The following is a 20,888-nucleotide window of genomic DNA, read 5'->3' on the forward strand; positions in this document are numbered from 1 at the left end:
AGTGTGTCCAGTAGTCAGATTAAAGCAGAATGTTTACAAACATTTCAATGCACTGCTGAAAAAAAACAAAAAACCCAAAGACTAACAAGTCCAATTGTGTTTACCCAGAATAAATAGGTAAAACAGTGGAGTTCAGAGATGGGAGTAGTGTCAAAAAAAAAAAAAGCACAAGTACTCAGGTCCAGAGAGATTTTCTTAAGAGATGTTTCGAATTATTTGGCTCTTGTGTGATAAAAGGATTTCTGGGAAAGACAAGCAGAGGTGAAGCCTGAGCCTTTCATAAGCTGCCTACAAGGGCAAGCAACAGGATTATTACCTGTATGTCATAGAAGCTAAGAGGAATTCCCAAGAAGCTCAGCAGCCTTGCTGTGAGGGAAAGATCATCATCCTCTACAAAGCTCCTTCTCCCTTGTAGCCAGTCTTAACTGCATATCCACATAGGTCTGTATTCAAAGAACTGTTTTGTGCCAAAAATGCCAAGATGTTAGCTACAAGAGTGAGAATTTAATATCAATAAAAGGTATGACAAAATTATGAGACGGAAGATTCTATAGGTTTTAAAGCACTGAGAAGCAGTGACATATTTAAACACGAGTGTTGATAAATTTTCTTAGTGCTTGACAAAATAATGTCAAGTACTGGGACCCCCAGTTACTGTCAGCTGCTACTGAACACTAAAATTTACCAGCTATTTGAAATAAAGAGATTGTGATAATACGCAGTTGTGGGGTTTGGCATAGTAAGAGGAAAAAAACCACAATTTAGTTAGCCACTGTCCTTCATACATCAGTGTATAATTAATAAGGGTCTTCAGAAGTAATAAGCAATGTAACTTCACCTATATTCTGAACTGAAATATTCCCAAACCACAGGCTGCCCAACATCGATATCACAATACTGGCTTTGGCCTTGCATTTATATAGAGAAGTGTTAGTATATAAAATATATGCATAGTAAGTGTTCATTCCTCTCCTTTTAGGCTTAAATATGTGGCACGCAACACAATCACCACTTCATCACAACAAACTGGGAAGAAAACAAGAAGTGTTGCCTATGGTCTTTTTAGCTTCAAATTTTAATTACTTAGCACATGAAATGAATTATGATTAAAATCATGCAGATATTCAGATTACAAAACAAAATACTTCAAATACAATTGCACGTTTAAAATTTACTCAAATATCTACTTTGAGGTAAAAATGTAAGATTAATCAAATATACTGAGCAATTATAAGCTTAGGATAAATAAATAAGTATTGATATTTTCAGGATAAAATAATCAGTGAAACCAGCATTTTTAACACATATATTGGTACAAGAGATACAGCCCATTTACCCTCCTTCAGAGTGTGATCCACTCATCTGATATAAAGCCACAAATACTATAAAACTGCATACTACTAAAGCACAGCAGCCAGTTTGCCCACAACATAAGATTCCTACCTGCATACTGCAGTGCAGGGCCAAGTTATTTTAAAAAATATATAATTTCAAAGATAAGGGGTTTAATTACACAGCTTCCGAACAAGTATAGCGAAAGCTGCACAACCAAATCCCCACTGAATATTACAAAATGCCTTTGGCCAAAATTCCAAGTATAGAGACCTGAAATTCAGGTCAAAAATACACGATTGATTAACATGTCTACTTTTGTGCATGCAAGTGACAGCATAAACAACTTCTGTGTTTGTGCACCTTGGTGGTTTTTGTTTGGGGTTAAGTAACCGTTCACGTGAAGAATCATGTAGCTGCACAGGGTTCAACTGCACATTCAGGTTCAAAGTGACCACAGGCCTACTCTCATGAAATCTAAGTCACAGCATTTCTCCAGATGACAGTGCTCTCTCCCATTTCTCTAACTTCAAGAAGAAAAAAAATTCATACTTATTTTCACCACAAGTAGAACAACTAGAATACAAATAAGAACAATCTATTATAGTCTGCAGTAGCTGAGGTTTGCATCTCCTGAACTGATTCATTCATATGAGCAACGACACAGGGAAAATTACATAAAAACTAGAATATAAATATTATACTGCACCATGAAACACTACAAACAGAATATACAAAAGTTATATTAGGGCATTAATTATCTGTCAACCTATTAAACAGAACACCTTAATATTAATACAGCTTGGAAGGTAAACATAACCTACAGGCTAAGTTTTCAAATGGCTGTTTGTCAATGCAGCATAAAATATTTCCATAGTGCAAATCTTATCAACTGTATGAAAGATACTGTCCCCTTCAGAAAAATGCTTCTCCCTCCACCCCCACTCAAAATAATGAAGAGTCATAAAGTCGTATCTCATTTCACATTTAGTACAAGATGTGGTTTGAAACATACTAACGTAGAGAAGCTTAATTTTAACACTGAAAAAAGGTTGAACAATGTTGAGAAATTAAAATAAAGAAGTTCGATATGCTATAGCTGGAAGACATGACACCCAAAAATCTGATCCGTGAAAGTGGGGGAATAAAAAGACACTGATCTTTCCTTTTTCATCTGCTGGAAACATATTGTGTGACAATACAGCACACTCTGTATATTGTACCAACAACTGTAAGATTACTTTAATTGCTGAAGAATCACAGTGTTAAGAATATCTGCTTCTTGTAGTGTCAGGCTTTCATCTGTTAGCTCTTTATTTGGAAAGGTAGTCACAAGAACAAAATCAGTTGTTGCAAATGCTGGACGGGACTGGATAATGAAATCTCGAATATCTTTAATCCTGTGGAAAGGATATGGACATGAAAACTATGTATGATTCCATTTTGACATAAATCTCTGAACATTAAGATGATCAGAGAACACAAAACCTTCTAAAAGACTAAACCGTTTAATATGTCCTATTGATTTTACATTTCCATTTGATCCAGATGACTAATGGTTGTAGCCTAGAATTTTTTGCTTCTTGCATACAAAACCTGAAAAATTAAAATGAACGTTGCTTGTTTTCTCATATAACAGAAATAAAATTTATAACATAGAAGTATATTGCAAACTGATACTTAGCATAGAAATTCAAGTAATTTCAACACCAGCTGTCAAGAATTTCACTATTAGTTAGTATATTCCAAAAAGGATAAATTATTAATGAAGGAGGAATCTTAAAATATATGGTGACAGTTATGAGAAAGCAGAGGGGAATTAATAGCAAGATGTTTCCCCTACTTTCACTTGGCATTGAATTTCTGAACAACAGTTCATAAAACAATCACATCAACAGTATAACAAGAACAATTTAGTTTTATAAGACATGGATGAAAAAATAAGATTTTAGATATAAAACTGAAATTTGAGACTTCTCACCTGACACAGTAAGCTGAGAATAAATCTTTGAAGATCTATTGTAACTAATAAGTAGGCAGGCTTACTGTAGCCAAATAAGCAGGGACTTCTTAGTCCTTCAAGACAAACAAGCAATGCTCTTCAGTAGCTGATTTTGATCATACATATGGCAAGGATAACTAAAGAGACCCACACCCAAGAGAAAGTTAATAATGACTAAAATCAGCTTCTGTCACCACACCCTTGGTTACATATGTTACTGGGAAGTTTACCACTTCTACTCTTTCCTGCAGGCAAAAGAAAACACATCATGGCTATGGACGCTCCCGATGAGCCCTACTGTTTATCTAAGTCACTTCTCCAGCAGGTGCTGTGAAGAAAGGATCTGAGCCTGTACTATCAGGTCTGCTAAAATATGGGAAATTATTGCTGTACCTTCCTCCCTATCGGCATCTCAGCTAAAATTGCCTCATTGTGGTCTGTGTATGTTGTAGGCGAAGAAAGCTGCACATTGGCTCTGCCCTTATTCTGAGCCAGAAGGAAAAAAAAGGAAACAGGTGAACACTCCATGTAACAATATTAACATGGAATTGGGTCCATGCTAAGACCACCTCAAGCTTGGTTTCAGCTGGGTTCTAACACAATGGTGCAGATTTCAGACCAGGGCTGGCTTGAACCTTGCTTGCTGTGAAGTGTGGGTGGAACTACTGCCCAAATCTTTGCCCTCTGCCCAAAGTTCTCTCAGCCACGCTGTGCAAAGTAGAGCTTTGCAGAACCTTGCACTAACACAACCTCTTAGGGAAATGAATGGGGTTGGCCAACACCATTTGTGGCAATGCCCCAAAATGTCAATAAAACTCATGGCAAGCTCTAATCAGCAAACTAACAGATCTAAAAAACCCACCAAGTTCACACACTGCCAATTCCTAGGAGATGATCATCCAAAAGAAAACAAAGGTTGGGTCTCAGTATTATGTCCAGCCTATGTGCCAGAACTGCACATGAGCATGGTATGTCCATATACCCTTTTGCACATATGGGCTGCAGTCTACACTTATAAGCCATGTCATGTTTAGCCATACTCTCAATTATAACAAGGTAGAAAGCTGGAGCTCTTGATTATGAGCCAAAGCATTTCTCTGCCCGTAGCATGGACTATATTTCAATTCAGACTATACTCCAAAACACCTTGCAATAAAGTGCCTTCACAGGGTCATCCGAATGAGCCACATGCTCCTCCCCAGAAGGGCCCAGGGTTGGGATGACTACATAGCGAGGTTGTCCAGATTTCAGTTGCCCTGAGAACAGTTATGACTGGCACCATGTCCTTACAAATCACAGGACATAACTGGTCATGAAAGTTTGTGACTTTGCAGTTATCAAATATCTTGTGTTTACAGATATTTGATAACTGTAAAATTACAAAATTACAGAATTTTGCTTTGACAGTCAATTTATCAGTACATCTATGTTATGAAAATGACACAGAGCTGTAACATTTCAGTGGAGCTGTATTTTCCCCCTTTTTGCTGTCTTGCTGATATTCATTTAATGACAAAACACAAACTTATCAAAATAGTTATGGTTACCTGCACTGATGCAGAATCAATTTACCTGTGTGTTTGATTAAATCTTTGTATTAATCTGCTTCCATCTGCTAATCTTATTTGAATTTTAGTTGCTGGCATGGAATCATCAATCAGAACAGGAGCATTAAGAATGGATTTCTCCTCCTCCTCTGGGGAAGAAGGTGTGCTGACTATTTCAGGTGTAAGGCTAGAGGATTAAAAAAAATAAACCAGATGTTATTAACGGGGTCAAACCAGAACTGAATAATGTTTTCAGTTGTCTTTTTCATTGAATGACTACCATGTATAGCTAGTACAAATGAGCAATGAAAATCGTCTCAAAGTTATCTGAACTAAGTATAAATACAGCTTTTTAAATAAAGACACAAATAATGCTTTTGTACTTTCTTGTCAATTACTGCAATATTTCACATTTATTTTTAACTGTGTATATCATCACATTTGCATGATTTTAAATAGGTAATCAAGTACCAACAAAACCATCTTTGTTTATGCCTACAGAGCATGAAATACTAAGATTTATATATCGTACCTCATGGACTATATTAAAAAATAATCACACACCATTATACTGCGTTAAACTGACCCAAGCTACTTTAGTAATTGCTTTCAGGAGCACTACTTTATGATTCCAGGCATCCCTCACCCTTTTAAAGCACAAATGATACTGACAGGTAATTGCTATCACCACATAGTAAGCATGGAATTTTTTACATTTAGTATAAAAGTAATATAAATCTGATTGGAGATAACCATTTGGCTACTCCTTTCATTGCTTACATACCTGAGATTTCATAAGCTACCAAAACAAACAGAAGTGCCACAAAACAGGTGTGCACATTTCCTTATATACAGAACCTCCTCTCTTCCACACCTATTTTCTTTAATCATCTGAGCAAGTGTGCAAGTGAAGAAGTTATTATATACAATTGTTCCCTATGTCACTCCTACCAGAGCTTACCACCTTCTCAGTTTTACTGAGCACATTTCCTCATTTTTAAAAAGATGTAATATAGATTGGAAACAGCTAATAATCATTTATTGAATTAAATTACTTGCAGAAGCACACCAGTAATAAGTCTTTTTGGCAACCAAACATATCAGATAAATAAATGCAATCATGAACAGAAACCTAGAAGTATTTACAATTCAACAGCTAATATCAAGTCAGCTGGAAAAGATGCTAGAAAGCCTATAATTGTTATGTGAAAAAGCCGATCATTGGCAGAGTTGAGGTCACATTACTGTTTACTCTTACTGACTGACTTAAGCTGCGTGGGGATTATGCACTTTTGGACAAAGTCGGAAATGTTCAGTCACAGGAATGAATTTTGGCACATTATGTATCAGTTCAACTGAGTTATACATGTTAGAGCTTTAAGAGCATCAGCCTACTCTTGCACCAGGACAGCAAATGAAACAGAACCAGGTATGAGCTTTTCTAAATCATTAAATTTCAGGGGTTTTTACTACATTTATGAATTTTATACTGTAATTGGAGATGACATTAGAATTGGAGGAAGTGGGGGCTCCAGTCAGAGGTTAAAAGTTGAGTCCCTCCTCTCCCACAATCCAGGCTTTGCAGTATTATTTCATCTAGGGGAGCATATACAATTTCTCTGGTTGGTTGTTTTTAAAAAAACAGCTGCTACTATAGATTTTTTGCAGCATCATTTGAAGTTTTAATCAAATCCTAGTAAAAGCTGAGAGATTTTTGATACAATTTATTGCTCATTTATTTTGGATCAAATTTAAAAAATAGTTTATCAAATTATTTCTCTTTCTTAAAGCTAACAGACTTGCCTTGTATAACTTATAATGAGAGACTGTTTACAAGGTTATATTTCAGGACAGTTATTTCTGCTGCTTCATTTCCGAAAAAAATAGCTGAGTTTCTCCCATACGAAAATACTTTCCATCTGCATTAAGTCAAGCATCAGCCATATTGTTGCAATAGCATCTCCTATTCCCTTTGTGATGATCCCAGCAGTAAAACACAACATGTACTGCAGCTAAGCCAGAGCAGAGTATGTCCTCACTGGCCAGTATCACATTATGATTAAGTTCTGCCTGTTCCTCACTAAATAGGGAACAATTATTTGGGTCTGCTTACTCTATCCAGACAGAGATTTTTCTCATGAAATTTGTACAGTGGTAACCACCTTTCAGCTTCCTTTGCTCCTGTTTTAAACATAGCCAAAGTTAAAAAAAAAAATAAATTATATACAAAATTACACGCAAGAACAGGCAGAGAAATCTCACAGTCACAACAAAGCACAAAGTACCTAGTAAATCTATGAGCAGTTCCAGGACATAGGACTAAGACTTAACTTTTTTTTAAGATCATATATAAGCTTCCACGACTCCTGGTGAATTTCTCTGTGAAATCAGGGCTGAGACTTGTGGCACAGAATAATTTCATATTGCTTTTCTCATCTGATTAGCTTCTCGGACAGTCTCCTAATCGATTAAATCCACTTTTGAAAGAGCATATGAACACACAACAGAAAACCTAGTGTTTTTTACCTTCCAAGTTTTTGCCCTTCTCCACTGAAAGCTTTGAATCGCAGTCTAGGCTTCACATATTCCTGTTCTTGGTGGTCTTCCATATCCAAATTAACCTGGCCACCATGAACAAGTCGCTGCAGTTCCACAGGAATTTCCCTTAATTACAAAAATAAAAGTTTCCCAATTATGTTCTGAACTGCAATACAAAATTACACAAAAACCTTACACACTACAGTATGAGAAGACACTATTAATATGTCTACTTTAAAAGTCATGGACATCCAATTGTTTTATGAATTTATTTCATCCCAAAATAATAGATAAAATGAAAAACTAAAGGGAAGAAAAAAAAAAAAATCAGTGATCTGACAGTCAAAATCTAGAACATACTGACAGCCAAAACCTAGAATGCGCTAACAAAACATGTGAAACTAACAGCTGTCTGTAGCAAGTAGCATTCAGAGTTAAACCACCAGAAGGAACCAAAGTGTTCCAAATTTTTACATGCTCCATGCATCTGATGACAAATACAGAACATATTTTATGGGTGCAGGCAGAGAAGAAGCCTGAAGCTTTTAATAATTATACATGTGCGGAGAAAACCTTTTTCTTCACTTCACTTGAAAGATATACCTCAAAAACGTTGCCATTTTAACTTACCCTCTTTTAACAGACTCCAGAAACTGAGCATTTGTTGGGTCTGAATAGGATCTCAACTCACCATCATCTAAACTGAAGCCATTCCTCCATAGTTTCAACAAAATTTGAACCTATGAAGCAAAAAACGGTGAAATAAAAAAAAGTGAAAATAGACAAATAAGGTATTTCAATTTCATATAGATTAGTTATAGAATTTTTGATCTATACTTAACGGATTCTGTAGCAGACCACAAACAAGATGCAAATGACAAAAGAAGAACAGAGCACTGCACTGTAACTACCATTCTTAGAATCCTTTAAAAAAGCAAATAAGTTATAGACTACTATCTACTTCAAGACCACTTTTACACTTGGGGAAAAAGAATCTCTTAATTTGCTATCCATGACATAACAGATGATATACAGTGACTGTGTAGTGATCTTTGCAGTGTTCCAACTACTTTTAAAAAGCAGTAAACATTTCTTGTTGATAAATTAAGAAATAAATACATAAAATTACAAATTCCTGCTGATACATCAGTTATAGCGAAAACTATTCGTTCCTCAACTTATTACATGCTGAGCTCCAATAAAGTTGCTCCACTCAGTTCACTAGCTCCACTCAGTTCAAATGCTGAGAATCCTGGAAACCAGCCTCCTTCACTCTCTTCTTATTTTGCTGCATGCCCATACCTCCAGCCAGAGCCTTTCACCTTCAGAGCCTGTACCTCTCTTCCCTGCAACTAATGCCTTGCAGTCCAGCACATCTAGGCTTCCCTAGCCAGTAAATCTGACCTTCCCTTAGAGAACTATCCCTGCCCCCAGTGATGGTAACCCTACTGCAACAGGCTTCTGTCTCAGTACAGCCAGCCATTACGTAGAGGGTAGAAGGATTACTTAAGAGAGTAGAAGGTAGCAGCTCCTGGTGTGACATGAACGCACCCCCCAGCCTGAACCACATCTTTTGGCCTGACATTTCTTGGTTTTATTTCTAGATAAGCTTAACATTTGCTCTAGCCATTCACATGAATGGCAAAGTGTAGAGAACTTTGTTCCCCCCCCCCACCCCCGCCCCTCTCCCTCAATTCCTGCCTTTTAAGTGAGAGGAGAGAAAGGGCAGGCAATTTTCCAAAGGCCTCTAACCTGCTGCTTCACCATTCCTGGAATACATCCATGCCCTCCAGTTTGAGACTTGCTACTTTGCAAGCCACAAGAAGAAACAATTCCTAACCTAAGAGTATTAAAATGTTAGCATAGCTAAGAGAATGCAGAACAACAGCTGGAGGAAAGTAACCGAAAGGAATGTTTGCTAAGAATTTCAAAGTAATTTATGTCAGAAAATTCCACAATGGAGGCCTCAGGGTTATCCAATGAACATCTGTCCTCTGTGGACACTTTCACTTCAACAATTTCTACTTAACACATATCTAATATTTAGATATTAGTTTTTTCTCATAGACATAGTTACAGTAATACTGGCATTTCAAGCTGATTAACATGATTAAGCAGACATCTGTTGGAGATTGTTTCCTGCTATTCAGAATTTTACTTACATCTTGATTTTCTCCATATATGTATTCAGAGTGCTTTTGTGATGAGTCACCCAACCTATATCCACCACCAGAAAATGACTGAGAAAAAAATACATAGAAAAGATTATTGAAATAAATATCTGAAACAGTTTATTAAAATTCCTACCTAGATGCAAATAAAAGCATCAGCAAGCTTGCTTCTGTGATAAAAAGCAAATACACTGTTCTAACTTGTATATTTTCTAAGTGGAAAATTACACCTAGTAACCATAATCAGGCTAAGCAGATTTTGTGATGCATTTCAGTTTCTAATCTGCACGCTTTTTCAAACATTAGTAATTCAACAGGTAAGAGATTTTGATTGGGATGCAACTGCAGTTTATTTTTTTTTAAATTGATTTTAATTAAAAATAAAGCATATAATTCCAGTTCAGGTTGATTTCTAATGATTTCCCCTGAAAACTGTGTGGTTACTCCCCACTTTATTTTCTACAGCAAGCTATTTGAGAATAGATAATACACAACTGTGTTGATCAAATCCTCTGCCATTCGCAAACCACAAAAAAGCGTATTTGCTCTCATGTGGTTAGATGAGTTTCAGACAGACTAATGTATATAGAGATCAAAACATCTTTCAACTTTTACCTTAGCTTTACTGAAGTCACCAGATGCTCTTGAGGCTTCATCTAACGGGACAGCCCCATGTTCTTTTGCTTCCTTGAAGAGTTCAGCAACAATTTTACTCGGATTATCAGAAGCCCCAGAAATCTGTAATCCTCTATATTCTGAGTCACCTGAATAAAATCTTTAGAATAGTAATGTTCATAAGCAACAACGCTTTTAAATGACAAGCATAATTTTCCTCTTCCCATCAAAAGAAAAAAAATTAATGAACAAAGAGCTAAATTTGGCACAAAACTTCTCATTCTGATCACACAAATGTTCCACTTGGTTCTGACCTTCCCAGCAATCCAAGCAGCACTACTCCGAAGAGATTTCACTAAGAAAACTACAAAAGTGCCTTCTGGAACAGATCCCAGAGGTCAGGGGCCGAGGCCATATGTTTAAGTGAACCCAGTCCTGATGCAGCTGTGGCTTTATACACCTCATCTTATGTGGATGCTGCCTGCTCCCAGAAAGACCAATTTCCTCAGGAGTGTCCTGTGCATGCGACTGTGCCTGGGCTGGTTAGAATACAGATTCACGACTAACACTGACAGAACAAGCATAAAACTGTTGTTGGAAAACCTGAACAGTGCTACAATTTGGTCTTTTAAAGATTTCGTATACTTCCATTCCTGCCAAATATCAGAAATGGAGAGTTTTTAATAAATTTAATTTACCTTTCAAGGCATTTTAAAATCTGCAGAAACTGCTGTGAAAGCTAATTTGTGTTCTTTTTCTTCAACACAGCCCCATTTCCAGCTCTTGAAGATAAAAGGTTAAACTACAAATAATTCTGTTCAAAACTGTACCTGTTTGATTATGAAGATCAAGATATTCCTTGAGGATTATCTTGAGGAAGGTGCTATAAATCTCTAAATACCAATGGAATAGATTCTGTAAAGAAATCTGTATATAAATACAAAACCTGGCAAACCTGAGAGTGTTTTGTCTTTGATTACAAGAAGCATTAATAACTAATAAAGTGCTTTCTACTTTCCTTAACTTTTTCACTTAACCACTTGGGGCAAGGCAAATCAATTAATCCATGTGAAACCACCTCTCAGGTCAATGACTTCACAATGCTGTTGATTCCACCATATTTTACAGTTACCCCAAAACAGTAGTCAGTATGAAGGTGCTGTACAATCATCCTGCTTTTACGATGTCACATACCTGGCAATCCCTTAGTATCATCTCTCCTTTGTACATAAATCTGTATTTATTATCCCAATTACCATTTATATGGAAAATCTTTAACTATTAGATTTAAAAGAATGATAGTGGTAAGGAGACAAAACAAGAATTCTCATCAGAATTTGTATTCAAGAAAGAAAGGAAGTACTCAAATATTTGAGTAATGGATACACAGAACAATTCAGGATATTTAAGAAAAGGCAAAAAAGCTTTTGAGTTCAAGTGTAAGTTACAACCTTTACATCCATACAGTCACGTGTTAAGGCATGTACAGGTCCTAGATCACTACAGCCTGATTCTGCTAAATATAGTTTTACTACAGCAGTGCACAGCTAACACTTACTCTAATAAGCCACATAGCATCTCTGTAGTTACTAGCTCTTTGTAGGATAGACTTAGCTCATACGCATTTTGAAAAACAGGGGGGAGCAAAGTGTGAATGTCACAAAAAAAACCCAATTACTTTCACAATTGTTAAATGAATTCTTTTGTTTTAAAAATACCTTTGGTTTTCTTTGTCATCGCTCATGCTTCTCTCTGGTTTTCTCAACCTTCTAAGAGAATCAATTTTAAGACTGCCAAGAGAATAGAAGAAAAAGTTTGAAGATGACTGGTACATACACTTCACTAAGTACTTCATATCTAATTTCTGAAACTACTTATTTTTAAAAACCTAAGGATATCAAGTTGTTGGAGGTTTTTTTCTCACCATACTTTTTTTTGCCAAAGTACATAGCCATGAATGCTTCTCAGTGAATAAGCAGGAAAGGGCATGTGTATGGCAGAGTCATTTTGCAATAACAGTTGGACTAGATGTTCGTTGTAGGTCCCTTCCAACTGAACTGTTCTATTCTATTCTAGCGGAGGTTTTGCAGAATTTTGCTTTACACCACTGGTGGTCCCACAGATGACACAGGTAATATGCAAGCTCAACAGCTGTTTCAGAATCCAGCTTACCAGAATTAATTACACTTCAAATTCTTTCCATATTTTAGCTGTTTTTGTCAAGAGGTAAGTTGCCTTGTGAAGTCAACACTGGCTTTCTTTGATGTCCTGGAGTCCCTGTCTATGATGATCCTAGAAACTAAAAAGTAGTAGTTCTCACTTCTTTTTTTACACAATTTTAAAAATATCTTAAATGGCAACATCGCAAAGACTTTCAAAAGACAATTAAAATACAGAATCAGATTAGGGACAGACTGATAAGGTACCACAGGACAAGCTAGGGTTATTAGCTTGTGAAATGCCAGGAAAAGCTGTACGGATATATGCTCTTATCCTGTAGTACTTGATGATAAAATTCATTAATGCAAGATGTATATGAGGTAGCCAACTACCATGGGATAAGAACATACATACAATCTGCTACATGAGTAATGGCAGATAACTAGTTCAGATTTATGCAATTTGTCTGATTACCATTGAAATCAAAGTGTAGCAGAGCAGGCCATTGCTTTTTTAAGTATCAGTGTTGATAAAACAATGTAATTCTATACCCCAGTGTAGGATCTACTTCTTATTACTTCCTCAGAAAAAAATGTATTGTTATGGACTTAGGTCATGGGCACTAGAAACACTTTAATCTCTTTATTTTCTTCCTTTGTCACATTGTAGGTTTTGTGGGGCTTGTATTTTTGTGCCAATAGCCTTAAGTTTCTTAAAGGAGCTTACACAACATGACAGCATATATAATATGGTGTTTGTTCCAGCACGGCCCAGAGACATTCTTCTATACCTGCAGTTGTGGAAGGCAAGCTGAGTAGATGACTTCAAGAGCAGCACTATGTTTCCTTGCAATTAATACACTGCTCATCTGAGAGCAAACTGAAGTCTACTAAAAAAAATTCTCATTTTGGATACCATGCAAATAGCAGCCATCTCATCTCTCTCAGACAGATTCCAGTATGATTGCCAAAGAGCAAGTGTTTGCCAACAGCTATCACACTGAAGTAGTCAAGATACTGTATTGCAGCTTTTCCTTCAGTTGGAGTGGGAAGTTGTAACTTCAATGATATGTATTGGTAAATGGAGCTGTTTGCTTTATTTGTTTATAAACTGTGTTCTATGTAGCTGATTAGTCAACTTGGGTGGTTTTACCAAAACAAGCAAAAAAAACTCACCAAAACCCCTATTATTTTCCAAGGGTCACATATTGTGCTAAAATCCCTCCTTCCTGAAGATCTGCATTTGCAGATGCACTTGAAGCATGGCTCTGGTGACTAAGAACTCTTCTGCTGCTTAACCTCCTTTAAAACAGAGATCCATATTGGCAGCAGCAATTGAAAGACAAGCCAAATGCAAGAATTGTTATGGCATCACTGACAGTAATGATTTAAAGACTTCTTTAAAACAATTTAAATGAAATTAATTAAAAACTGGCAAGACTTCTTTATAAAAAAATTAAAACTACATTGAATCTTTAAATGCTATGTGAACTGCAAACATTGCAGGCCAGCAAAACTTGGATTTATACAGAAATAAATGTCTTTCCTTCCACCTGCCAAAACCGGACAAATTCATTAAGAAGCCCTTCTTATTTCTCTCACCCCATATGAGCCTACTAATGAACCTACTAAAAATTTTTCAAATGAATATTTGTCCTCTCAGGTTAGTTACGTAAATAGTACTGACCTAAGTACAACACTCAAAGCAGCTCACTTGTCAAGTTTCACACAAACTACTGATTTGCTGAATTTTGAAGCAGCAAAGAACTGCAGTATTTTTCTGATACAGCAAATTTCCAAAATCTATCTGTGTAAACAAAGAGCAACAATTCATTTCACTTACAGCATCTTAATCCTATCTTAGCTGAAGTGGGTTTAAAGTGTTTTGGAATACCATATACACAAAGGCTCCTAAATAAATACAAACTAAAAAGCATTCTGAGAGACACAGACTATGCGTTATTACAGGGATTCACAATTCCAGATTATGAACTGCTGCAGATCGCTTTTTATACAAGGATGAGATCAAGTAACTACCACAAAGTTTTGTGAGCCAATACAGTACCTATTCAACATATTTCTGAAGTACAAAGCACGTCCTACCTCTGTGATATTTTTGTGTTACTGATCTTCGTAGTTGTTGGTTTGTCAGGACACAATGACTGCCTTTTAGCTTCATCTTCATATAACTCTGCCAAGGCCAACTGTAGGAAACAGAATTCTTTTTAGAAGTCTTGTAACTCTAGAACTACATATGGAACAGAAATAAGAAAAACACTAATGAAAAATGTGCGCATCAGCAGAAAATTAGAAACATCAACATGAGAAACCCCAATGACTTCTCTAAATTCAACTTAATTTCTGCTTTATGAAAAAAACACATGATGCTTAATGCCATTGTGACTTGGAACTTGTACTCTGCTTTCATTTGGTTCACACTGCATCACTAGCTACATTCAGCTTGTATTAGATTCAGAACCACAAGAGTATATACACACATATATATTAAGCATCACCTCATTAACGTTAATAAATTGAAACAAAGTTGCTAGGTATCCCTCTGATAAGATTGGGAAGCAAATAATAAATTTCACAAACATTTTACATAGAAATGTTAAAAACATAACTCAAATAAGCTTGTAGTAGAATTAAGATCCAATTCAGCCTGCTGGATTGAATTCAAGACATTGTTGCAAATACTTTAAAAAAAAAAAAGTTTTTCACAAACGTTCCCCAAATGCTGCCATGCCACTGGCAAATTCATTTTTAGGAAGTTGTGTAAAGCACATCTAACATAATTTTTAGCAATCTTATTCTGTCCTGAATAATATTCTATTCTGTCAAGTCACCCTTAATTTTGTCCCCAAACCATTTTGCTCATGCTATGCAAGTGATATTAACATTTTATAATACACACTGGAATAGGTACTAGGCTACAATTTCATTACAGTTTTATGTAGAAGAAATACACATTAAAATAAAATGAAACATCATCCATCCCTCAAAACACACTGCTATGAACACAGGGTATTAATCCCATATTATTGTGAAGCATTTTCTGCAGGGGAAAAATATAAGCTGAGGAATTACACCCATTAAGAAAACTAAACTGAGTAACAAGACAGCTCAAGAAAACCACTGAAGACCTCCATTCTATCTGAAGATACAAGCAAATATCTTTTAGATATGTAAAGCTGATGGGGTAAGTCACAGACAACAAATCCATAAGCGGACATTAAAAGGAACAGGCAAAGATTGACCCTGTACCATCCCTAATCCAAAGACTGAGGGACCATAAAAGGGCATGGTCAGGCTTCTGTACATTCCTTATACCGCATCTCTTATGGTGCCACGACAAATCAAGTACTGAGCTGGAAGGATGGATGGTCAGCTACTCTGACCCAACAGGGTGCTTCTTTGGTTTTTAACATTTTATCAGTAATCATCTACCCAAAAAGCCCGTCTGCTTCAGGTGACTAACTAAAGACCTTATGAACCAAAAGTATTAACACAGACTTTATTACTGTCACATATTGCCGCAAAGTTAATCTCAACAAGAACCTATGAAAGTCCCGAAGAGTAAACAAGAAAAAAAGAAAATTATATCCATCTTTCTCTGTTAATTATGTACAATTAAATAAAATAGAGGCAGTTTGAGTTACTAATAGTTTCACTTGTTTTCCAATCAACTTGATGCTAAAATATTTTGAACCTTCATACAAAGTCACACACAAAAACGGAATACTGCTAAAAGTGTTCGCAATTAAGCATTTAAGTACCAAAGCTGAGTCACATTTGTGACTCTCGAAACTTCCCCCATGTAAACCTGGGAAAAGATCTTGTCCTTAGTCTTACACCAAATTTGTGGAGACAGACGTTTTCGTGCGGGGAAGGGCACTCCTACCAAATAATCAGGAAATACAATGGCGCCAAAATAACTTCAAGTACAGTTAACACGCAGCTACTGAAGTGTCGGGAGAGCCCTTCCAGTTCCCTGGAGAGCTGACCACCACACGCTGACCACCCAGCGTTTCCTAAAGCGCCCAGTCCTCTTTCAGAGGCGTCCTTCCCTTCCCAGCCTCAAAAGGAAAGGAAAGACGACGGCAGCCTCTGCCCCGAGGCCCGGCCCTGCCTGCCTACGGCGGGGCAGCCCCGACTGGCAACGAGAGGGGGGGGGAACCGCGCACCGCCCGCTCCCCTTAGGGCCGACCTGGGGGAAGGCCAGCGGCGCCCCCGAGGGGACCCGGCACTCCGCCCCGCTCGGCCCGGCCCGGCCCGGCCCGGCCCCGCCCCGCGGAGGGAGCGGGACGCCCATCCCCACCCACTCACCTGCAAATCCCGGGCGCTGGGCGGGCGGCCGCCGCTCCGGGGCTGCCGATCCCTCCGGCCGCCGCCGGCCGCCGCGGACACTTCCCCTTCCTGCTGTGCAGGAGCTGCCCCGCCGTCCGCCATCTTCCGAAGGCGGTGGCGGCGGCGGCCGAGGGGCGGGGCAGGGCGGGGCGGGGCCAGCTCCGCGAGGCACTTCCGCCGCCAGTGGTGGCTGCCATGGCAACGAGAGGGGCCGGGCCGGCGTAGCCCCGCCCACCGGGCTGTTTCCATGGAGACGGCAGGGGCCTGCTACCACAGAGGGAGCTGGCCATAGGGGGCCGCGTGCGTGTGTCAGTCAGTCAGTCAGTCAGTCAGTCTGTCTCTCCGTGTGCCCTCAGCCTCCCTTGCCCAGGAGGGATATTGTGCGTGCGTGTCACCTCGGGCAGCGAGGGCCCAGCCGTGTCCCTCCCAGCGGGCACAAATGGGAGGATGGGTTTGCCTGTGGCCTTCTCTCAGCACCTGGCGATGGAGGAAGGCTTTTGTCCACTAACCGGCCTGGCCCGGCCTGGGCCTTGGTGGAGGCTGGCAGCCCTCACTCTGTAGTGTCAGCCCAATGGCCAGAGTGTGCCCATGGCACCAGGGAATTCCGTAGTCTACTTTTACATGCAAAGCTCTCTGCAGAACTATAAAGTACCATTGATGATGCTAAAACTAAACCGGGTTGCTCACATAAATGGTTAAGCAAACTTGGAGCAGACAATATCAGCCTGGCAAATGCTGACTCAGCGCTCAAAGTGGTGGCTCATGTGTGCCACAATGCCAGTCTGGTTTAAAAAGTGTGAGATTTTGTCTTCTTTCCAACTCTTACATATTAAGCATTAAAAACTTTTTCTAAATGTGGACGCTGAGTTTGTCACTTTAATCTTATGGGTTGAAATACTCTGAAACTTTGAGAAAAACTCTAGCTATCTCGTCATAATTTTGTAGTCAGGTACCAAACTTGACCATGTTGCATGCCAGAAACTAAAACTAGAAACTGAGAAGTAAAAAGATTTCTGCTACCTGCAACGTGGTGGGTTAACCCTGGCCAGCAACGAAGTGCCCACCCACTTGCTCGCTCACTCCCCGCCAGTGGGATGGGGGAGAGAATGAGAAGAGCAAAAGCCAAAAACTCACGGGTCAAGATGAAGACAGTTTAATAGGTGAAGCAAAGCTGCGCACACAAACAAAGCAAAACAAGGAATTCATCCACTGCTTCCCATGGGCAGGCAGGTGTTCAGCCATCTCCAGGAAAGCAGGGCTCCATCACACAGAACAGTTATGTGGGGAAACAAACACCATAACCACGAGCATCCCACCTTTCTCCTCTGTTCCCTGAGCTTTTATTGCTGAGCATCATGCTGTATGGTATGGGATACCCCTTGGTCAGCTGGGGCCAGCTGTCGCGGCTGTGTTCCCTCCCAGCTTCTTGCTCACCCCCAGCCTACTCGCTGCAGGGACAGAGTGGGAAAATGAAAACCTGGATGCTATGCACGCATTGCTCAGCAATAGCCAAAGCACTGGTGTGTCAACACTGGTTTAGTCAGAAATCCAAAACACAGCATTTATGGACTGCTATGAAGAAAATTAACTCCACACTAACCAGACCCAGTACAATGAACTATTGAAAATTTGGTTGAACATTTTATGTGCTAATCTGCAGTGAAATAAAAAAGTGAGTGCTATGGGTAAGACTTGCAATGACCCTAAATATAACTGATGAAGAGCAAGTAATATTTAAAAGTGGGTGTTTTCAGTTTCCCAAGAATAAACATAAGACAAAGAAAGAAAGAAGGCAGTGGAAGAAATCCTTAAAATAAATTCTCAGCAGACATTAGTATTTGCCATTTGGACTACAGGGCAAGACATCATGATGACCAGGGTGACTGCAAACATTATGTTCTTTGATATAAAACAAGGGCTTTTATGTATAATGAGAAAGAAGTATTGATAAAGACAAACAGGAATCAATAGATCAGTTTCCAATTCGATATTTCATCAAGATGTGGATCCATAGTATCTGCACACAAATAAATCACTGCCCTAAGTGAGGCCCATTGAGCTGACTGGCAGTTGAAAAATTTTTTAATCCAAACTGTGGAATATGCAAGTGATTACAGTTTGCAATCGGGATTTCATCTGGAATTGTGGACCGACAGCTAAAATCACTAACTGTCCGGCATTCACACATAATGCTCGATTACCCCCAACTGAGCCACGTGGGGGGACTCTGGTGACTGTGACCTGAATGCTGAACCGAAATGCCTCTGAAGCTGCAGCTGGAATAGCCAGCTAACCGTCCTCAGTTTTTTCCAGTGCCGTTCAGCTCAAACACCCACTAATCAATCTCTCTAGACCCTGTTGATGCTAGCTTACATTTCAGAAACACTGGGAACCACGGTTAATGGAGCTGGGGTTACACAGGACCTTTTAAGCCAGACTATTAAACTGTGCACTTACGTTTGTGCCTTTGTAGTCAGCCAAACCCTTGGCAAGCGCGTAGACAGAACGATCTGTTTCAGCCCATGAACAACAGGGAAAAAACTGTGGTCCAGTACCCAGATCCATCTCAAGAGTCAATGCTACCTGCACTACGCTAATGGCAATATTGTTCTTATGGAGAATGTAGGTATCAATGATTGTTTTTTTCTGCGGAATTTTTTAGGGTGTTTGAAAAAGAAGAACAGCACCACTGAGGATATATTTTATATATATATATAAAATACATTTATATATAAAATGCATATATAATACATTTCACGTAGCTCCCATATTCTGTACTATAGAAGCTGATCATGTATGCTTGTAAAGAACTCTTACACTCTGCTTTATTTAGGAAAAAACTCCAACTGAATGGAAAGAAGATTCCCCTTTAGTTGAAGCCTTCATACGATGAATATGTCAAGAATAAAAATGTAGTAATGTGTTGTTTCATTGAGCCTTCCTTGGGTTGATATATGGTGCACAGCTGTTGTCCAAGTAAAAATTCAGTCTGTGGTGATACAGACTGAATTAGCAGAGAGGATGTCTAAACTGTAATCGCTTTAAAAGCCAAATAACTTCATTATTAAATCACTTTTTCTAATTAGGTGTCCCATATTTTGACAGGCGTCTCTTCCCTAAACATTGGCATTATTCCTGTCTGTCTTTCTCTGTGATTGCCTCCTCTTTGACTAAAGCTGCCAACAATGTTTCAAGAGATCACCTGAATACAGATTAGCACATAATTTTTTTCTCAGTGAAATTTATATAGTCACAGACATCTGGAAATTTAAATCTGTCTATCCCAAGCAGCCATTTTAATTTGCATAACAGTATTATTATTGTGACTAATATTTTCTCACACAGCTACAGATTTAAAACAGTTAATTACTATCTGGCGGCTCTAGTTCCTTAATTAAAATTGGTCCTGCATTTTTCTTTATGTCTGAAATAATCTTCAATTATCCTAGAAATTTTTCTCCTAGAGATTAAAACTAGCAGCATTTACAGTCTTCTATTTGGGAGTAACTCAGGCAACGGACAACAAGTCTTTTATTTTCAAAATTTCACTGCAGTTGGTGCTGTCCAGAAGCAAATATATAATGAAAATGCAAGTAAAAATAACAACAAACAATTGTTACAACTCAACCCACCCACCACCCCAAATTTTGGATGTAACTTAAAAGAGAAGAAGGAAAGAATAATAAAGTTAGAACAAAGGTAGAACAAAATTAATGGTAACTTTCTTCAAAAGACATTTAAAATAAAAGCATTGTAGAGGCTTTAAAAAGAGTAATCAGGATAGGGGTAGACAACAAAATTTATAGTTTTAGGTTTATAAATGTTAAGGAACAACCAGTATAAAGGGCTTGGAGGCTGAGAGAGACACCTGAAACTTGACATGATTAAATGCTCATTGGACTGAGATTGAAATAAAACTGGCAATATAATCCCAGGTCTTTGAACTTCAAGGACTTAATGCCATGTTAAATTTACTGTGTAAACAAAAACAACACAAAAAATTTAAGATACAAACCAATTACATATTGGCATGATGGGATTACCCTAAACCTCAGGAACATATAGGAGACCTTTTTATCTAGTAGGGAGCACATAAATTTGGAAGGTAATTTTCAATAACCTACAAAAGAGGAATGCAGGTATCTTCAAAAAATAAATTAAAAGTACATATTTA

General features: G+C 38.3%; 1 protein-coding gene across 2 annotated transcripts; it reads right to left on the minus strand.

Annotated features, from left to right (window-relative positions):
• Positions 1–1,096: 1,096 nt before the first annotated feature.
• On the minus strand, positions 1,097–16,848 carry UBXN2B (UBX domain protein 2B). 2 transcript variants are annotated; one of them, XM_072852440.1, is made up of 9 exons: positions 16,694–16,848; positions 14,468–14,568; positions 11,924–11,995; positions 10,206–10,365; positions 9,582–9,659; positions 8,050–8,159; positions 7,408–7,545; positions 4,907–5,068; positions 1,097–2,788 (listed from the first exon to the last, which is right to left on the minus strand). In XM_072852440.1, the coding sequence occupies exons 1-9, from the start codon at positions 16,814–16,816 to the stop codon at positions 2,662–2,664; spliced, it is 1,071 nt and encodes a 356-aa protein (XP_072708541.1). In that variant the 5' UTR covers positions 16,817–16,848; the 3' UTR covers positions 1,097–2,661. The 2 variants fall into 2 exon arrangements, with proteins under 2 accessions (XP_072708541.1, XP_072708540.1); XM_072852439.1 differs by having other exon boundaries at positions 1,101–2,732.
• Between the last annotated feature and the right edge of the window lie 4,040 nt (positions 16,849–20,888).

Source organism: Ciconia boyciana, chromosome 2, assembly GCF_034638445.1.
Source record: "Ciconia boyciana chromosome 2, ASM3463844v1, whole genome shotgun sequence".
Lineage (NCBI taxonomy): Eukaryota > Metazoa > Chordata > Aves > Ciconiiformes > Ciconiidae > Ciconia > Ciconia boyciana.

Excerpts from the sequence above, each read along its gene's own strand:
- UBXN2B (XM_072852439.1), bottom strand. The coding sequence starts at position 16,816 with ATGGCGGACGGCGGGGCAGCTCCTGCACAGCAGGAAGGGGAAGTGTCC. Across the intron at positions 8,160-9,581 it reads TATATGGAGAAAATCAAGAT|GTTCAAATTTTGTTGAAACT; the intron begins GTAAGTAAAATT and ends TTTGCTTCATAG. Across the intron at positions 7,546-8,049 it reads CTGGAGTCTGTTAAAAGAGG|GGAAATTCCTGTGGAACTGC; the intron begins GTAAGTTAAAAT and ends TTTGTAATTAAG.